Here is an 18,527-nt window from a genome sequence, read left to right on the forward strand (position 1 = left end):
GGAGTGGTTGGATGGGGCACGGGAGTCCCAGGGGTCTGTCTGGGGGTGGGGGTGTGGATAAGGGTTGGGGCAATCAGGGTACAGGTAGGGGGTAGAGTCCTAGGGGGCCAGTTAGGATGGGGGGAGGGTCTCGGGAGGGGGCAGTCAGGGGACAAGGAGTAGGGGGAGGGTTGGGGGTTCTGAGGGGAGGGAAGTGGGAGGGGAAGGGGCGGGGCTAGGGTAGGATGGGGCGGGGCTAGGGCAGGACAGGGGCGGGGCTCCTCCCGTCCTCTTTTTTGATTGCTGGATTATGGTAACCCTAGTTTTGAAGGATACCACTGAGCTGCCACCTGAAAGTGGGATTGAAAGTGAAACTGAATCTTTGGTTTCAAAATGAAACATTGTGCAAGTTTCATTTGGAAGCCTACTGCTACAGCATAACAGAATGAACCAAAGAAAAAGATCTGGACAGGATGGGAAAAGTTGGGCAACATATTGAGGAGGGAAAATATGAACGGGGAGAGAAGTAGCAAAATACCAGTAGTGTAAAGAAGTGGTCTATGGAAGGCAGGGGGAAGATACAGTACTGCTTTTCCCTGCGTGACTGGAAAATATTTTTAGACACAGAAGATTTCTGGGTGGTATGAAGGTGGAGGGGGGATTCTAACAGGTATGACGGGGGGGGAGAGGTGATTCTGTTAGAACCCATGAATTCTAACAGAAATTTAATTTGGCCCTCTACGTAGGAGTCTGAGACTTCTGTTTTAAACACAAATTAGTGTTTTGCAGGCTCAGTATAAATGCTCAATTGGGTAATTTATTTTTTTTAAATGGTAAAACCAGCATCTCTTCTGGGCTGAGAACTTGTATATAATTCCAACACAATGCAAATTGAAATTAGATCCCTCAAAAATGGAGGACTGGAATGGTAAAACATTGACAGGAATATAGTACTTGAAGTATGAACCACAGAGCATTTATCATACTGCTTCTTTGATTGCTGCGCCTTGGCTTTCAGATGCACTAAACTTGGGAATAACCCCTGTATTCTATTAAACACTTTGGACAAGTTTGTATCAGAAGACTTGTGTCTTATGCACTGACTGGGGAGCAAACATAGTTTTAGGAAAATATATGTAGGAGTGGAAGTAAAGTAAAATAGAACAGGAATTGTTTACACTAAGATTATTGGGCAATTGGCTCTTTTCTTCTTATCTGCTTGCAAAAGGTCCCATATTTTAGAGCCCCGTTTCTTACTTCACTGTTTTTACCAAAGAAATCGGTAATATGTGTTTAAATTGAATTTGCTCCAAATAAAAATTATAAACCAGAATCTTACCAGTCTACCTCTAACTCACCCTTAAATTTATTTCCTTTATGGGCTGACACAAAGGCCAGCCTGAATTCCTAGAGTAAAAGAGCAGTCTTTTCATCTGATCTGTTGCTAGAGGTGCAGCTTCTGTACAGAAAGTTGGTTTAGGGACCAGGAATGAGAGTGCATGAGACCTACAGCAGTGTTTTGGCGGGAGAATGATTAACTAGATAGTGAAATTGAGAGGATATGTCTTTGTGCCCTCAGTAGCTGCACCTTGTGTGTCACTACTCATCTTGATTAATCTTCCTCCTTCCTTTCCCTGCTAGATTTTGGGCATTATTAAACTCCATTGCAGCAAAGATTTGGAATAAGAGAACAAAAAACATTCCAGTCAAGTGAGGGTTATTTCCCCTTAAGGAGTCCTTTGATTTGATATTTCCTGACATTCTGCCAATTATTACAGGGGAAGATGGCTTGTTCTCTGGAGAAATACTTTCACATTTGCCACTGAGAGAGACTGAAATTAACACTGGCATGTAATTTCATGGCCCTCTTTCCTTATTCTCTTACTATAAGGTTTTTCTTCTTGTTTCACAGTCACAGACGAGGACACGGTGAAGAGGTATTTTGCCAAGTTTGAGGAGAAGTTCTTCCAAACCTGTGAGAAGGAACTTGCCAAAATCAACACTTTTTATTCAGGTAAGCTGCTTATCTACCTCTAATAGAATTAGTGGAAGGTATAGCACACAAAGACCTAAGACTTCCAAACCCACAGAATAACCATAACATTCCTGAAGGTCTACCATCAGATAATTATAGGGTGTGTCTATTTAAGAAAGCTGCTTTAACTTAAGGTGTGAATTTAAAATGATATAACTAAATCTGTTCCAAAAAAGCTCTGTGTATGCTCCTGTTTGGTTTGAATGTCATATTTCAGTTTAGCTCTGTTAGAAACAGACTTAAGCCAAACCAGAATATGCCACACTTAAACAAAAATATTAGTGCGTCCAACAGCCGTTTGTGCCAGTTTAACTATATAGGTTTAAAAAACAGTTTTTTTAAACCAGTGCAACTTTCTGATGCACACAACCCTATAGTCAATGGCAAGTAGCTGGCAAATACATTACACAGCAATGTTACCTGTGCTTAAATTTGAACAGAAACAGATTAGAGTTGATGGGACTGAAAAATGAAGAAACCTAGCAAAAACGTTATAATTGCTGTGTTTCTTCTGTGAAAGTTATTCCCATTTTTGTTAGTACAGCATTTCGAAATGTCCACTGGAGTGAAGTTTCTCACAATGTATAAATAAGCTAGAAATAAAGATTAAAACTGATTGATCGGAGTCTGTCATTTGTGTAATAATACTTCTAGAAAAGGCTTTGCAACAGTGGTATTATGTTGTCAGATTTTGGGCCAGTTTCCATCCTGTTTTGGAAATGGGTTTCATATGGGGGGAGGGATTCATATATGAATATGATTTACTCACATTTGCCATAGTTTTTCTTAGCATTTTGTCAGTTACTAAAACTTTGTATAACAAAGTTTATGGTGCCTCCTGATAGCCTGTCAGTTGCTCTGATTTAATCGAGAAGTGTATACATAATGTTGAATTTATGGCTCTAAAAATTGTGATAAGCACTTGGGATGACTTCATTGAGGGAAGCACCAGAGGCTGGTCTATGAGGGAAATAACAGTTAATAAAACTCAAATGTCAGTAATTGTTCACTGCTGCTGTCCTCTGCCCAGATTCCATGTAGGGAAGTAGTCTCTTCTTCTCTGTTGGCTCCATGGAGGAAATTCCCTGTCTCATACATAGCTGCTGCTTCTCTCAAGCCTCTCTATGAAGACTCCTTTCATCCTGCTACTGCCACCGTCCACCCCCTTCAGACTAGCTCCCTAGCTGGACACTTAAATTGGGAAAGCAGATAACAAAGTGTGTCCCCAGAAAGTGACTGCCACCTTCACTCTCAATGAATCTTAAACATAGCCCTGTGCTTCCAAAAAAACTGCTCACTCACACCTTTCTTAGCCCACTAGGATTCTTGTGCCTGGAGTTACAAAAACTACCTTCATTGCATTGTCAAATTGCACTGCCTTGACTGGTGGAAAAGTCCTGGCTGGGAAGGAGTCAGGGTGGGTGCATACCCCCATTGATGTAAAAGTACCCGTTGGTGGGGTCATTCTGGTTAGAACCCTATTCCACAAGATCATCTATTCATACTAAAACAGCAGCTGTTGCTTTGTTTCCTGCAATGCCTAGGGAAAGACATGCAGTTGAGTTCTCTACCCCTCAACTCCAGAATAGTGTGCATGAATGTTATATTTTCATGCTAGTGCATGAAAGAAAAGTGAAACTCATGTATCCAGGCACTGTTAAATGCAAAAAAGTAACACTGAAAAAACCTGAAATATTTTTCTTAATTTGTTTTATTTAGTCATCTAAAATGTTTAAAAGTAACAGCAGTAACCAAAACTCCTTCAGACACCATTTTAGACTTGTCACTTTAATTAGGGAATGTTTTATTATTAACTCTTTAATATCAAGTCCCAAAACTTAGCCTATCTCTTATTTTGTTTTAAAACCATGTCATTTCTCTCTACCCCTTCCCCAACAAGTATTTCATATACCGTTAAAATATAACAGCAGCTTAGAGCCTGACTCACTCTACAACCACCACCTATGTGCACAAAATAGAAGAAATAATTAATTGCAGGGTGAAATGTTTTATTCTTCTTAGAGTGCTTGCTCATATCGATTCCAATTAGGTGTGCGCGCGCCGCGTGCACGATTGTCGGAGAATTTTCTACCCTAGCAACACCCGGTGGGTCGGCTGGGGAGCCCCCTGGAGTGGCGCCTTCATGGCGCTGGATATATACCCCAGCCGACCCAGCACCCCCTCAGTTCCTTCTTACTGCTCGTGACGGTCGTTGGAACTGTGGAGCGCGGCATCGCTGTTCTCCACTGTCCCTAGCTTTACTTGTTAGTTCTTGTAGATAGTTGTTGGTTATATACTTATAGATTAGTAGTTTTGTTGTTAATAGTTTTATAGAGTAGTTATAAATAGTTACCGAGGGTAAAGGGGGCTTTTATCCCCCCTTTTTTCCCCCGGCGCGCGGCCGGGCTCATGCCCAAGGCTCCTGGCTTTAAGCCGTGCGCGACCTGTGCTAAGCCTATGCCAACGGGAGACCCTCACGACTCTTGTCTGAAGTGTCTAGGGGAGTCTCACCAGACGGACAAGTGTAAGATCTGCAAGGCTTTCAGGTCCAGGACCAAAAAGGAGCGGGACTTTAGATTTAAGCAGCTCCTTATGGAGGCGGCAATTAGCCCAGATCCTCCTCCAGCGCTCCAAGTTCCGGCACCGAGCGCCTCGGTGCGCAGCACCCCGGCGGCGCCCTCGGGTACTGCATCACGAAGAGACATGGATAAGGCCCCACGGCACCGTCCTCCGTCGGCACCGCGTCCGCCGCAAGCCCCTCGGCGTCGTTCCCCATCTCTGGGACAAAAAAGACCCCGTAAGACCCAGGACACTGCCGTACAACAGGCACCGGCTCCCCCCGCACTGGTGGTGGAGTCGCATCCGGCTTCGGAGCACCAGAAGGTGCAGGCATCGTCGATACCATTGACTCCGGCACCGGTTGTAGGGCCATCAAGTCCGGTGCGGACTGGCTCACCACCTCGTCCTGTGGTTGAGCCCTGTCTCCCCTCTATGCTGGAGACATTGCGACGGCGAAGGACCTCATCGCCCTCACTGAGCCGGCGCCATCTCAGACCGTGGCACCGCATCTGCTCCACACGGTGCAATCCAGGGGCAAGCCTGCCCTGATACGCCCTCCATCTCCGAGAGTGGACTCGCGACACCGCTCCCGGTCTTGGAGCAGGTCCTGACGCCGCTCGCAGACCCAGCACCGATCTTCATCTCGGTGCCAGTCGTACTCGCGGCCCAGATCTTCCTCCCGGCACCAGTCCACTTCTCGGCACCGACCCAAGCATCGGTACTGGTCAGAGTCCAGACGCAGTTCCCGGCACCAGTATGAGCGGCGCTCCCGTTCGCAAGGCTGCTCCCGACACCGAGTCTACAGACTGTCTTCGTCTTCGCGATCCAGATCGGGATCCCGGTACCGGCATGGCCATCAGCACCGTTCTCGATCCTGGTTCCGCTCCCTGGCACCGCGCAGAGACTGCTCGCCTGTGGACCGGCAACATTCCGGGATGAGCCTCTGCAGTCACGCTCGGCACCACCCAGGCCCTCAAGATCGGCATCTCGTTCATCAGAAGGGGCCTCCCAATCAGCATACCCTGCTCAGGGTCAGGCTGCGGATGACTTGGGCCATTGGCAGGAGGGGGCAGAGGACCCTAGACAGGACCCTGCACATTGGTCTTTCTGGACCCCATGGGCATATCACTCAGCTCAAGGGGCTCCACCAGCAGCCTCTCGTTCGGCACACTCTGAGCCCAGGGTACCTGAGGCCACCATCACCTGTCCTCCTCCAGGGGGCATGGAGGCTCCTGTGCCAACACTCACGCAGGTCCCAGACCCCGGTGCAGGGGACCCTGCACATCAGGGACCCTTGGAGCCGGACCTACCTCTGGATCCTTTACCCCCTGAGGCGGCGTCCTCATCTTCCCCAGATGAGGCGGTGGTGGGCACAACAACCTCAGGCCCACCTCCAATAGACCTCCATGCCCACCAAGACCTGTTACGTAGGGCGGCACGGAACATGGACCTACAGGCAGAGGAGATAGTGGAGGTGGAGGACCTGGTGGTAAGCATCCTCTCAGCTGATGCCTCATCACGGGTGGCGTTGCCCATTATTCGCACAATCCAGGCTAACGTTAATGCCATATGGCAAACCCCAGCCTCCATCCCTCCCGCTGCCAGAGGTGTAGAGAGGAAGTACTTTGTCCCCTCTAAAGACCATGAGTACCTCTACACACACCCTCCGCCGTGTTCACTAGTAGTCTCCTCAGTGAACGCAAGAGAGCGCCATGGTCAGCAGGCGGCAGCGCCAAAATCGAAGGACGCCAAATGCTTCGATTTGTTTGGACGCAAGGTTTACTCAGCGGGGGATCTGCAGCTCAGAGCCGCAAACCAACAGGCGCTCTTGAGTCGGTACAATTACAACTCATGGAATTCCATGGGTAAATTTAAAGAGTTGGTCCCCCAGGACTCGAGAGAGGAGTTTGGGGCCTTAGTGGAGGAAGATAAAAAGGTGGCTAGGACCTCCTTACAGGCCTCGCTGGACATAGCGGACTCTGCCGCCAGGACACTAGCGTCTGGGATAGCCATGAGACGCGTCTCCTGGCTTCAGGTATCGGGGTTACCGCCAGAACTGCAGCAGACCCTGCAAGATCTGCCATTCGAGGGCCAAGGGTTGTTCTCGGACAAGACGGACTCTCGGTTGCAGAGCCTCAAGGACTCCAGAACCATCATGCGCTCCCTGGGGATGCATGTCCCAGGACCCCAGCGCAGGCCCTTTAGGCCCCAGCCACAGAGGTTCTACCCTCCTCCTCCTCGTGCAAGACAGGACTTCCCCAGAAGGCGGGGGCGAGCTGGTAGATGGAGGTCGACTGGCCCCCCAACCCGGTCAGAACCAAGGCCCTCCTAGACCACCTTCAGGGCCTAGGCAAAATTTTTGAAGGTGTGCTCGAGGACGGCGTACTAGCCACTACCCAGGATCCATTCCCTTTATTTCAGGATCGCCTCTCCCGTTTCCACCGTGCTTGGTCCCTTATAACCTCAGACCGTTGGGTCCTTCGCACGGTGGAAAGGGGATACGCTCTCCAGTTTTCTTTGTTCTCCTCCTCCCAACCCTCCTCCCCATCCCTCTTCAGGGACCCTTCTCACGAGCATCTCCTTCCACAGGAGGTTTTTGGGCTCCTTTCTATGGGGGCCATAGAGGAGGTTCCATCAGAGTTAAGGGGCAGTGGATTTTACTCCTGCTACTTCCTGATCCCCAAGGCAAAAGGGGGTCTGCGACCCATTTTAGATTTATGCGGACTCAACAAATTCATAGTAAAGTTGAAGTTCCGCTTGGGGACCATCATCCCTTCCCTGGATCCTGGAGACTGGTACGCTGCCCTCGACATGAAGGACGCATATTTTCATATAGCAATCTACCCTCCACACAGGCGCTTCCTTCAATTTGTAGTAAACAACGTGCACTACCAATTTGCCGTCCTTCCTTCAGCTTGTCCACGGCTCTGAGAGTGTTCACCAAATGTCTGGCTGTCATGGCAGCATACCTTCATCGACAAAGGATACAGGTGTTCCTGTATCTAGACAACTGGCTGGTGCGCGGCCACACCAGGAAGCAAGTTCAAGCCCACGTCCAGCTAACACTACAAACATTCCACGAGTTAGGCATCTTACTCAACAAAGAAAAGTCCACTCTGGAGCCAACCCAGAGAATAGAGTTTATCGGGGCAGTCTTAGACTCCAGACTTGCCCGAGCTCTTCTGCCAGACACTCGGTTTCACACCATCACAAACATCATCCACGGACTCCAGGTCTTCCCGATTACCACGATAAGGACGTGCCTCGGCCTGTTGGGACACATGGCCTCTTGCACTTACGTAACCAGGCATGCCAGACTTCAGCTTCGCCCACTTCAGGCCTGGGTGTCATCGGTGTACCGTCCTTATTGGGACAACCTGAACATGGTGGTCACGGTTCCAAACTCGGTCTTGACCTCTCTCACCTGTTGGCTGGACCACAAGGTGGCTTGCGCAGGAGTGCCGTTTCACGCCCCACAACCCTCCCTGTACCTGGTCACGGACACTTCATCTATAGGTTGGGGCGCTCACCTCGGGGAGCACCATACCCAGGGCCTGTGGACCGCATCCCAACTAGCTCTACACATCAATGTTCGAGAGCTGATGGCGGTGCGCCTAGCCTGTCAGGCATTTCTCGGTCTCCTACATGGCCGTTGCGTGTCAGTCCTCACAGACAACACCATGGCCATGTTCTACATCAACAAGCGAGGAGGAGCCCGGTTGTCTCTCCTATGCCAAGAGGCCATTCGCCTGTGGGAGTTCTGCATTGCCCTCTCGATACATCTCATGGCATCGTTCCTCCCTGGAGTCCAGAACACTCTAGCGGACTGTCTCAGCAGATCCTTCCAGACGCACGAGTGGTCGATTCGCCCAGATATCATCCATTCCTTCTTCCAGAGGTGGGGATTTCCCCAAGTCGACCTGTTCGCCTCACGCGCCAACAGGAAGTGCCACGTGTTCTGCTCCCTCCAAGGGCGATCTCCGGGCTCCCTGTCGGACGCTTTCCTGCTATCGTGGAAAGACCAGCTGTTCTACGCTTTCCCCCCATTTCCACTGGTCCACAGGGTACTGCTCAAGCTACGCAGAGACAAGGCATGTATGATTCTGATCGCTCCAGCTTGGCCAAGATCGCAATGGTACACCACGCTTCTGGAGCTATCGGTACAGACTCCAATCACGCTTCCATTGTGCCCGGACTTGATCTCTCAGGACCACGGCCAGCTCTGTCACCCCGACCTGCAATCGCTCCACCTTACAGCGTGGATGCTCCATGGCTGAATCGGACAGAGCTACGATGCTCACATCCCGTGCAACAGATTCTGCTGGGAAGTAGGAAACCCTCTACACGGACCACTTACTTGGCCAAGTGGAAGTGTTTCTCCTGTTGGTACGAGCAGCGGGCCACGCCCCCCTTGCAGGCGTCAATTCCACTTATACTTGAATATCTCCTATCCCTAAAACAGCAGGGCTTGGCGATATCTTCGGTCAGGGTTCACCTGGCTGCTATATTGGCATTCCACCCAGGAGAACACGCTTCCTCGGTCTTCTCTAACCCGATGGTCGTCAGATTCCTCAAGGGCTTAGACCGTCTGTACCCACAGCTACGTCAACCGGTTCCGGCGTGGGATCTTAACCTGGTTCTCTCCAAGCTCACGGGCCCCCATTCAAGCCATTGGCTACCTGCTCACTCCTTTACCTATCTTGGAAGACAGCCTTCCTTGTAGCCATCACTTCAGCAAGGCGTGTTTCTGAAATCAGGGCGCTCACGTCTGAGCCTCCATACACAATCTTCCGTAAAGACAAGGTGCAGCTTCGCCCCCACCCTGCCTTTCTTCCCAAGGTGGTATCAGCTTTTCATGTGAACCAGGATATATTTCTCCCGGTCTTCCGTCCTAAGCTGCACGCCACGTGCCAAGACCAGCATATGCACGCCTTGGACGTACGCAGGGCCCTTGCTTTCTATATTGAGCATACGAAGCCGTTTAGGAAGACGACGCAACTCTTCGTTGCAGTGGCCAACTGGATGAAAGGCTTACTGGTCTCCTCGCAACGTCTCTCCTCTTGGATCACATCCTGCATTCATGCTTGCTACGACCTGGCCGGTGCCCCAATGCCGCGCCTCACCGCCCACTCCACGAGGGCCCAAGCCACCTCGACTGCCTTCCTGGCTCACGTCCTGATCCAAGACATTTGTAGAGCGGCGGTTTGGTCAACGGTCCACACCTTCGCCGCTCACTATGCACTTGTACAGCAGTCTAGAGATGATGCTGCATTTGGATCAGCGGTTCTGCATTCAGCGATGTCTCACTCTGACCCCACCGCCTAGGTAAGGCTTGGTAGTCACCTAATTGGAATCAATATGAGCAAGCACTCGAAGAAGAAAAAAATGGTTATTCACCTTTGTAACTGTTGTTCTTCGAGATGTGTTGCTCATATCCATTCCAAACCCGCCCCCCTTCCCTACTGTTGGAGTAGCCGGCAAGAAGGAACTGAGGGGGCGCTGGGTCTGCTGGGGTATATATAAAGCGCCATGAAGGCGCCACTCCAGGGGGCTCCAAAGCCAACCCACTGGGTGTTGCTAGGGTAGAAAATTCTCCGACGATTGTGCACGCGGCGCGCGCACACCTGATTGGAATGGATATGAGCAACACATCTCGAAGAACAGTTACAAAGGTGAGTAACCATTTTATATTTAAGGTATGTTGATGTTGATGTGCTGTTAAAGTATTGAAACAGTAAACTTTTTTCTGATTACTGTAAATCTAATTACATTATACTTGATGTAAAAAAAATCCTTTTTGTACTATATTCTTAATGCTTAAAGCTGAAAACTATTATTCAATTTCACTTGAAATTTGAAAGGTTATACCAAATGGGGACGATAGTCAAAATCTTGTCCTCCTTCGCAGAATCAGATTAAACACTTAACTATAAAATGATCAAGAAATCAATTTTCTGTTCGTATTCAACATCCTGGAATCAGCTCTGGATCTGACACTGCATTTCCATAATGAAGATCTGCAAACATCATTTTCCAGCAACTTTTTATTTTCAATGGAATTGCTAGTTAATACATGGTGAGTTTTTCACCTGTTTAAATTTTCAAAAAGATGTGTAGATCAGAATGATTATAATTTTCATTAGAGAAGATGACAATCAGTCTTGTAACAATAGACTTCCTTGTGCCTTAATTATGGAGTGACAATGTGACTTCCCATAATATAAAATAATTTCAAGAGTGCTCCTGTATTTCACCCCAGCAATGGATAACTGCCTGAGGAGCATTACTTGAATTGTTCATGCCAGACCTATGATCCTGTCATAATTCAGGCATGTATTGATTTGGAGTGTGATCTGATACTTGCCAGTTATTCTAGTCATGTGCATGGTTGAGAGGCATTCTTAGTCTTAGGTGTAGACCACATATTAACAGAAACTGTCTTATGTACATCTCCCATCCAGATCATCTGTTATCAGGGATCTGTTTTGGGACCGGCTCTGTTCAATATCTTCATTAACGACTTAGATATTGGCATAGAAAGTATGCTTATTAAGTTTGCAGATGATACCAAACTGGGAGGGATTGCAACCGCTTTGGAGGACAGGGTCATAATTCAAAATGATCTGGACAAATTGGAGAAATGGTCTGAGGTAAACAGGATGAAGTTTAATAAAGACAAATGCAAAGTGCTACACTTAAGAAGGAAAAAATCAGTTTCACACATACAGAATGGGAAGAGACTGTCTAGGAAGGAGTACGGCAGAAAGGGATCTAGGGGTTATAGTGGACCACAAGCTAAATATGAGTCAGCAGTGTGATGCTCTTGCAAAAAAAGCAAACGTGATTCTGGGATGTATTAACAGGTGTGTTGTGAGCAGGACATGAGAAGTCATTCTTCCGCTCTACTCTGCGCTGGTTAGGCCTCAACTGGAGTATTGTGTCCAGTTCTGGGCACCGCATTTCAAGAAAGATGTGGAGAAATTGGAGGGGGTCCAGAGAAGAGCAACAAGAATGATTAAAGGTCTTGAGAACATGACCTATGAAGGAAGGCTGAAAGAATTGGGTTTGTTTAGTTTGAAAAAGAGAAGACTGAGAGGGGACATGATAGCAGTTTTCAGGTATCTAAAAGGGTGTCATAAGGAGGAGGGAGAAAACTTGTTCACCTTAGTCTCTAAGGATAGAACAAGAAGCAATGGGCTTAAAGTGCAGCAAGGGAGGTTTAGGTTGGACATTAGGAAAAAGTTCCTAACTGTCAGGGTGGTTAAACACTGGAATAAATTGCCTAGGGAGGTTGTGGAATCTCCATCTCTGGAGATATTTAAGATTAGGTTAGATAAATGTCTATCAGAGATGGTCTAGACAGTATTTGGACCTGCCATGAGGGCAGGGGATTGGACTCGATGACCTCTCGAGGTCCCTTGCAGTCCTAGAATCTATGAATCTATGAAAAAAAATCTCCCAGGCCACTTTCCTTCCTGTTGAAAATTGCATAACATCCTTGTAGATAACTACAGGAATTACAAAAAACAACAAGGAGTCTAGTGGCACCTTAAAAACTAACAGATTTATTTGGGCATACGCTTTCGTGGGTAAAAAACCCACTTCAGATGCATCTTTGAGGAGTGTCTTCTCAAGGCACCATCTGGAACCGATGCCCTTAACGCCATACAAATGACAGTGGACTTTTTCTTGAGACTCGGCCTTCACCTAAACCTGGAAAAATCTACGCTAACACTGGGGCAACATCTAGAGTTTATCGGGGCACAGTTGGATGCCATACGAGCAATGTTCCCTCTAATTTTTTTCAGCCACATGCGGAATGAATTTTGTTATGTGCACCAATGTGCACAGTATGAGGTACTGTGTAGATGTGAGCTACCAGTAGAAACAAAAAACCTAGATATAATACATATTTTTAAAAGTTACCAAATGTATGGAAGAAGACGACGACATAAGAGACAACCAAAAATGACGAATTCCAATACAAGTCCATGAGTTAATGGATAATGTGTTAGATATGGTGACAGAATTCTGAAGTTAATCCTAGCTGACACCTTTTTTTTTTTAATGTTTGAGGTTTTTTGTTTTTAAATATGTCTAATCATTTGTTTCTTGGACCTGCACTTAAAAATCTTAACTGTTAGCAAATGAAGTTTCTTCAAGGACTTGCTCATGTCCATTCCACGTTAGGTGTGAATGCACTGCGTGCACCATTGTCAGAGGTTTTTCTCTCACTGGTATCCACTGGGCCAGCTCTAGTGCCCTCTGGTGCTGCATGCTTATGCGCTGATATAAGGGGCACTGCCAGACCCGCACCCTCTGAGTTTCTTTTTGCCGTCCATGACGGTTGTTGGAACAACTCTTCTTGCTTTGGCAAGGCATTTTTCAGTGGTTTTCTTCTCTGTATCTTAGGGTATGTCTACACTACGAGAGTAGTTCGATTTTACTTAAATTGAATTAGTGGAACCGATGCTACAAAGTTGAATGTGTGTATCCACACTAAGAACAGTAATTCGACTTTGTGAGTCCACACTAACGGGGCAAGCGTTGACACTGGAAGCGGTGCACTGTGGGCAGCTATCCCACAGTTCCCGCAGTCCCCACTGCCCATTGGAATTCTGGGTCGAGCCCCCAATGCCTGCTGGGGCAAAAAATGTGTCGAGGGTGGTTTTGAGTAACTGCCGTCATTCAACCGTCACTCCCGCCTTCCCTCCCTGAAAGCTCCGGCGGGCAATCAGTTCGCGCACTTTTCTGGTGAGTGACAGTGCGGACACCACAGCATTGTGAGCATGGAGCCTGCTGCGACCATCACTGCAGTTATGGCCGTTGTCAACACCTCGCACCTTATCATCCACCTTTTTCAGAGGCAGATGCTGAGAAATCGGGCGAGGAAGCTACGGCAGCACGGTCAGGACATTAAGTCTGAGAGTGGCACAGACCTCTCGCAAAGCACGGGATCCCGCGCCGTGGATATCATGGTGGCAATGGGTCATGTTGATGCTGTGGAACGGCGATTCTGGACCCGGGAAACAAGAACGGACTGATGGGACCGCATAGTGCTGCAGGTCTGGGATCAATCACAGTGGCTGCGAAACTTTAGCATGCGTAAGGGAACTTTCCTGGAACTTTGTGAATTGCTGTCCCCTGCCCTGAAGTGCAAGGACACCCGGATGCGAGCAGCCCTGACTGTCCAGAAGCGAGTGGCCATAGCCCTCTGTAAGCTTGCAACGCCAGACAGCTACTGGTCAGTCGCGAACCACTTTGGCGTGGGTAAATCTATCATGGGGGTTGCTGTGATGCAAGTAGCCAACGCAATCGTTGAGCTACTGCTCTGAAAGGTAGTGACCCTGGGAAACGTGCAGGTCATCATAAATTGCTTTGCCGCGATGGGATTCCCAAACTGCGGTGGGGCTATAGATGGAACTCACATCCCTATCCTGGGACCAGAGCACCAGGCCAGCCAGTACATTAACAGAAAGGTCTACTTTTCAATGGTGCTGCAAGCACTGGTGGACCATAGGGGATGTTTTACCAACATCAACGTCGGATGGGCGGGCAAGGTTCATGACGCTCGTGTTTTCAGGAACTCTGGTCTGTTTAGACGGCTGCAGGAAGGTATTTACTTCCTAGTTCACAAAATAACTGTTGGGGATGTGGAGATGCCTAAAGTGATCCTCGGGGACCCAGCCTACCCGCTAATGCCCTGGCTCATGAAGCCCTATACAGGCGCCCTGTACAGTGAAAAAGAACTCTTCAACTACCGACTGAGCAAGTGCAGAATGGTAGTGGAGTGTGCTTTTGGACGTCTGAAGGGGAGATGGAGAAGCTTACTGACTCGCTCTGATCTCAGCGAAACCAATATCCCCATTATTATTGCAGCTTGCTGTGTGCTCCACAATCTCTGTGAGAGCAAGGGGGAGATGTTTATGGCGTGGTGGGAGGTTGAGGCAAATCGCCTGGCTGCTGATTACGCCCAGCCAGACAGCCGGGCGATTAGAAGAGCCCAGCAGGACGCGCTGTGCATCCGGGAGGCTTTGAAAGCTAGGTTCCACAGTGAGCAGGGTAACCTGTGACTATTAAGTTTGTTTAAACAGAAGCTGAACCTGCCCCCGTTTCTTTACCCACTTAATGTTCACTATCCTCTCCAGTTACATACCCCCTTCACCCCGTTGCTCCCCTTCCAACACACCTTTAAAAATAAAATTAATGGAACTTTGTTCATTAACACCGTTTTCTTTATTAAGGGTTTCATGGTAAAGGGTTGAAACTGGAACGCAGACTGTGGTGGGGAGCGGGTGTAGCGATGGAAAGGACGCTTCTAAACTCGAGGAATGACAGGCTCCTGCTTCTAGAGTGGTCCACAGTGGTCGACTGGTTGTTTCAACGGAGCCTGCCACCCCTCCTTTTCGGAACTCTGTGTGTGGTGGCTCTGTGACTTTGTGGCGGGGGAGGACAGTTACAGATTCCCTGCTGCGTGGCTCTGTCATCCAGGCTAAGGACCGCTGCATAAGATCTGTAACCGCCCTCCCCCACCACAAACTCACATAGCCCCCTCACACACAGAATATGAAAACCACCTCCCAGACTGACCAGGGTGCCTGGTGACTGCAATGTGTGTGTGACCTGCTGCTGAACCTGCCCCCGTGTCTGTACCCAGGTAAAGGTGACTGTCCTCTCCAATTACCAACCCCATTTCCCCCCTTCAAACACACTGTCCTCTAAAAGAACCTGACGGAAATAGTAATGAACAGAAACATATTTTTTATTAACTACACACGGGATGACACTGGGACGGGGGCTTGGGTGAGGTGCTTTTGGAGTGAAGGAAAGGACTTATCAAAACTTTGGGAATCAGAGCCATCTGGTACTTGAGCAGTCTGCAGGGGTGGAGTGACTGTTTTCACGGCCCCTGCCGCCCCTCCTTCTTGGGACTTTGAGTGAGGGGGAGGATGGGACTTTGTGGCGGGGGAGGGCGGTTAAAGACTGCAGCGGGGCTCTGTCCTCCTGCCTCCGGTCCTGCAGAACATCTACAAGGCGCCGGAGCATGTCCGTTTGCTCCCTCATTAGTCCAAGGAGCGTTTGAGTCGCCTGCTGGTCTTCCTGCCACCACCTGTCCTCCCGTTCGCTGTGTGATCGCTGGTATTGCGACATGGTCTCCCTCCACTGGGTCTGCTGTGCCGCCTCGGCTCGGGAGCAGCCCATAAGTTCGGAGAACATCTTGTCCCGTGTCCTTCTCTTTTGGCGCCTAATCTGCGCCAGCCTCTGGGAGGGGGATGCCGGGGTAGGTTGGGAGACACTCGCAGCTGTGGGATGGGAAAAAGGGAGTGAATTCCTCACAAAGATACATTTTTGTGAACAATGAACATAGTCTTTCTCTGTGAACAAGACCATGCACAGCAGCTATCACATGCGCACTCAGGACAAGGTCGAATTTTCGGCCTTCGCATTCAGTGCCTGGGATCTTGGAGTACAAGTCACACAAACAGGGCAGGACAGCGGAATTCGGCTAGCAGGCGGACATGGTAAGCCGTAGACTTTTGGCTGCTGAAAGCTTAATTTATAGCAGTGCCCTCCTTTCACGTTCAAAACAGTGCCCCTAGCATTGGCCAGTTCCTGCTGCCGGCAATCCAGCCAGCATGAACTCTGCCCCTGTCCCAGCCCCTCACGGCTGTCCCAGGGAAAGATCCCTGTATGCTACCCCTGTCCCGCCTCCACCGCATGGCTGTAAACCGCCGGTTACAGTTATGTAAAGGAACAGGCAATCAGTCCCAATACTAACTTTCCCCTAATTTAAAGCAGATCACCATGACTGATATCACTCTGATGGGGATCTTGGACACAGAGAAAGACCGCATGCTGCGTGAATGCCAGCAAAAACCAGGGCCGTATGCGGCAATGCTGTGCGAGGCACTGATCCCGGAGTACTTGCTGCTAGCCTGGCGCGGAAAAGTTTCCTACCATGGAGGACGCAATAAGGCCGCTCTCCCCAGGAACCTAATGCAAAGGCATAGCTCAATGGTTTGAGCATTGGCCTGCTAAACCCAGGGTTGTGAGTTCAATCCTTGAGGGGGCCACTTGGGGATCGGGGGCAAAATCAGTACTTGGTCCTGCTAGTGAAGGCAGGGGGCTGGACTCTATGACCTTTCAAGGTCCCTTCCAGTTCTAGGAGATGGGATGTCTCCATTTTAAAAAAAAAAAAAAAAAAAAAAAATTACCTCCAGGAGAGCTTCGTGGAGATGTCCCAGGAGGATTTCTGCTCTGTCCCCGGACATATTGACACAATTTTCCAGTAGCTGCACTGGCAAGGACTAAAAAGTAGAGCGCCTAGGGCAAAGTAATCATGAAAAACCCATTGTTAATATTCCATTCCTGTTCTGATCAAAATAAATGTTTACATGTTTAAAACACTTACCGACTGATCCTTCCCCTGATTCAGGGTCAGGGTTAACGCCTTGGGAGGGCTGGTAAGGGATCTCCGTGAGAGTGATGAAGAGATCCTGGCTGTCGGGGAAATCGGCGTTGTATGCGCTGTCAACTGCCTCGTCCTCCTCATCGCCTTCCTCATCTTCCCCATCCGCGAACATCTCCGAGGAAGCGGCCGTCGACAATACCCCATCGTCAGAGCCCACTGTCACTGGCGGGGTAGTGGTGGCGGCCGCACCTAGAATGGAATGCAGTGCCTCGTAGAAACAGCATGTCTGGGGCTGGGATCCGGAGCGTCCATTTGCCGCTTTGGTCTTCTGGTAGCCTTGTCTCAGGTCCTTGATTTTCACGCGGCACTGCGTTGCATCCCGGCTGTATCCTCTCTCCGTCATGGCTTTGGAGATCTTCTCGTAGATCTTCGCATTCCGTTTTTTCGATCGCAGCTCCGAAAGCACTGACTCATCGCCCCACACAGCGATCAGATCCAAGACTTCCCAATCAGTCCATGCTGGGGCCCTCTTCCTATTCAGTGATTGCATGGTCACCTCTGCTGGAGAGCTCTGCATCATTTCCAGTGCTGCTGAGCTCACCACGATGTCCAAACAGGAAGTGAGATTCAAACTGGCCAGACAGGAAAAGGAATTCAAATTTTCCCGGGGCTTTTCCTGTGTGGCTGGTCAGAGCATCCGAGCTCGGACTGCTGTCCAGAGCGTCAACAGAGTGGTGCACTGTGGGATAGCTCCCGGAGCTATTAGCGTTGAATTCCATCCACACCTACCCTAATTTGACATGGCCATGTCAATTTAGCGCTACTCCCCTCGTCGGGGAGGAGTACAGAAATCGATTTAAAGAGACCTCTATGTCGAACTAAATAGCTTCATTGTGTGGATGGGTGCAGGGTTAATTCGATTTAATGCTGCTAAATTCGACATAACCTCCTAGTGTAGACCAGGCCTTAGTGTATTATTCTTAGTATAGTTGTAGTGTAAATATTGTGAATAGTACTAGTGTAGATAGTTAGATCCCTTCCTTTATCATAGAGGGGTTCCCTTCTCCCCTGGTGCTGGGCATGCCCCAGGCGCCAAACCTTGTGCCTTCTGTGGCAAGCCTATGCCTGTGAGTGAACCTCACTCCAGTTGTCTGAAGTGTCTGGGAGAGGCTTACGTAAGACTTATGTCAGATTTGTTGGGACTTTAAGCCTCGTATGAAGAAAGACAAAGATGTTAGGCTGAGGGCTATCCTCATGGAAACTGCTTTTAGACAGGCTTCAGAGCCAAGCTGCTCAGATTCGGCACTGAGCACTTCGGCCTCGGTGCAAAGCGCCCCTTTGGCACTGTGCATTTCCTGACACCATCCTCCATCTCTGGTGCCGAGGAAAAAACATAAAAAGCAATGCTCTGAGAGAGAGTGCTCTCTAGTGCTAAAGAAAGGAAAACAAGCAGAAGGCAGTAGAGTGCAACCTGTGTTGGGCCACTCCTTAACCCCTAGTCCCATGGCGGCACCGTCAACTCTGCCCAGAGGGACGTTGAGT

The 18,527-nt window shown here is 49.0% G+C and overlaps 1 protein-coding gene across 1 annotated transcript in view; it reads left to right on the forward strand.

Moving 5' to 3' along the window:
• XPR1 (xenotropic and polytropic retrovirus receptor 1) overlaps positions 1 to 18,527 on the forward strand; it is a 241,675-nt gene that overhangs the window by 155,556 nt on the left and 67,592 nt on the right. The window contains exon 3 of the mRNA XM_034780308.1: positions 1,892 to 1,993. Coding sequence (XP_034636199.1) covers positions 1,892 to 1,993 — 102 coding nt within the window. The remainder of the gene's footprint in view (positions 1 to 1,891; positions 1,994 to 18,527) is intronic.

The sequence above is a fragment of the Trachemys scripta genome, chromosome 8 (genome assembly GCF_013100865.1).
Source record: "Trachemys scripta elegans isolate TJP31775 chromosome 8, CAS_Tse_1.0, whole genome shotgun sequence".
Lineage (NCBI taxonomy): Eukaryota > Metazoa > Chordata > Testudines > Emydidae > Trachemys > Trachemys scripta.